Source organism: Henckelia pumila, chromosome 1 (genome assembly GCF_033568475.1).
Source record: "Henckelia pumila isolate YLH828 chromosome 1, ASM3356847v2, whole genome shotgun sequence".
Classification (NCBI taxonomy): Eukaryota; Viridiplantae; Streptophyta; class Magnoliopsida; order Lamiales; family Gesneriaceae; genus Henckelia; species Henckelia pumila.
This window is the reverse complement of record NC_133120.1, coordinates 144,117,368-144,119,219: the sequence shown is the minus strand read 5'-3', so window position 1 is coordinate 144,119,219 and position 1,852 is coordinate 144,117,368. Positions and strand designations below refer to the sequence as shown.

Sequence of the window (1,852 nt, the reverse complement as noted above, 5' to 3'; positions counted from 1 at the left end):
TTACCAGCTTACTATCGATTAAATCAAATATATCATAACAAAATACGAACTTATCAAAGAAGCATGGGATTCAAAACCACAAAGTGTGAATACTAACTCAAAAATTATTAAATGTTAGCTTACGTGTCACTTAGTTAGGCTTAGTAAATCACAGTCATTACATTACTATAAATATGCATATTTGACTCTTTGTAAATCAATCATTCAGAATATAAAATTCTCTTTACAGATCATTCTCGATTCTATGAGATGTGAATATTTTTCTGGTATGGTATCAGAGCGGCTAGATCCACAACTCTGATTGTTTGAAGATTGCTCCAATTTCAACTTTGATCGGCTCACGATGGCGAGAGGAGGAGGAGGAAATCAAGCTCCAAATCCAAATCCGATTGTTCGCACATTTTCAGAAGATACATGCAGTCCTTATTTCCTCCAAAATGGAGATCATCCTGGTTTAAAGCTCATATCTCATCTTCTTGTAGCATCGAACTACAATACTTGGAGTTGAGCTATGATTGTGGCTTTAACAGCGAAAAACAAGCTCCGTTTTATTGATTTCACAATTCAATTTCCTCGATCGGATGATTTGCTATATGGATCTTGGATTAGATGCAACATCATGGTGATATCTTGGCTTCTGAATTCTATAACACGAGAAATTGCTGATAGTCTTATGTACATGACAACTGCTAGTGAGATTTGGACAGATCTGCGCGATCGATTTCATCAGAGCAATGCTCCGCGAGTATATCAAATTAAAAAGCATCTTAGTGAACTACAACAAGGATAAATGGATGTTACTTCATATTATACCAAGTTGCGAACGCTTTGGGAAGAGTTGCGAGACTATCAACCAAATTCAGTCTGTAATTGCGATTCAACAAAGGAATGAGTGACCTATCAAAATCAGGAATGTGTGAAGCATTTTTTGATGGGGTTAAATGAATCTTATGCACAGGTTCGAGCACAGATATTGATGTTAGAGCCTCTACCGGTAATTACAAAGGTTTTTTCACTTGTAGTGCAAGAAGAGAGGCATAGATCTAAACATTTTAGTGTTCCTAAAATAGCTGTTGATTCTCCATCTGGTATAAATTCTGTAAGTTTACCAATTACCATTGCTGCTGCTACATCTACAAAGCCGCAAAGTTCATCATTTCCTGTTGCTGCTGCTGCATACACGAGACCCTTTGAGAGAGAAAATGGAGGAAAATTGGATAAGATGATGTGTTCTTATTGTGACTTCACAAATCATACTGTTGATAAATGTTTTAAGCTTCATGGATATCCGCCTGGACATCCAAGATACAATCAGAATTCTATTCCAAATGAGGCATAAGCTCATCAAATATCAGGGACTGCAGAGTTATCTTCAAATACCTCGATAGACACTTTGACTCAAAATCAATGTCAGCAGTTCATAGAGTTTCTGAGTACTAAGCTTCAAGCTGGGAATGGTTCCAATTCGACATGATAACAAAAGAGCATATTGTGTCCTGTTTTGCTGGTATACACTCCTCATCTTCTTCTTCTTTCTCCGTTTCAAGAAAAGATTGGGTGATGGATACAAGAGCAACTCATCATATATGTTGTTCTATCTCCTTATTTTGTTCTTACAGGGCAGTTAACTCTACTGTCACATTTCCTAATGGTCTAAGTATTCCAGTAACACTTTTGGGTTCTGGTTGTCTTACCAAAGATCTCATTCTCAACGATGTCCTATATGTTCCTCATTTTCAATTAAATTTGCTATCAATCAGCTCTCTTACTCGAGTTCTCATGTGATCCATGTCTTTTGTGTCTGATTTTTGTCATATCCAGGATATCAACAAGACCAAAATGATTGGGACGG

At 36.8% G+C, this 1,852-nt stretch overlaps 1 protein-coding gene across 1 annotated transcript; it reads left to right on the top strand.

Annotated features, from left to right (window-relative positions):
• The first annotated feature begins 511 nt into the window (after positions 1–511).
• Positions 512–1,339, top strand: LOC140874152 (uncharacterized). The gene is made up of 2 exons (XM_073277433.1): positions 512–745; positions 959–1,339. Exons 1-2 carry the CDS (start codon positions 512–514, stop codon positions 1,337–1,339), a joined length of 615 nt encoding a protein of 204 aa, XP_073133534.1.
• The last annotated feature ends 513 nt before the right edge of the window (positions 1,340–1,852 follow it).

Bases quoted from the DNA above. Each gene is read 5' to 3' on its own strand.
- LOC140874152 (XM_073277433.1), top strand. From the start codon at position 512: ATGATTGTGGCTTTAACAGCGAAAAACAAGCTCCGTTTTATTGATTTC. The intron at 746-958 runs GTATATCAAATT...TCTTATGCACAG, and splicing joins ATCAGAGCAATGCTCCGCGA to GTTCGAGCACAGATATTGAT.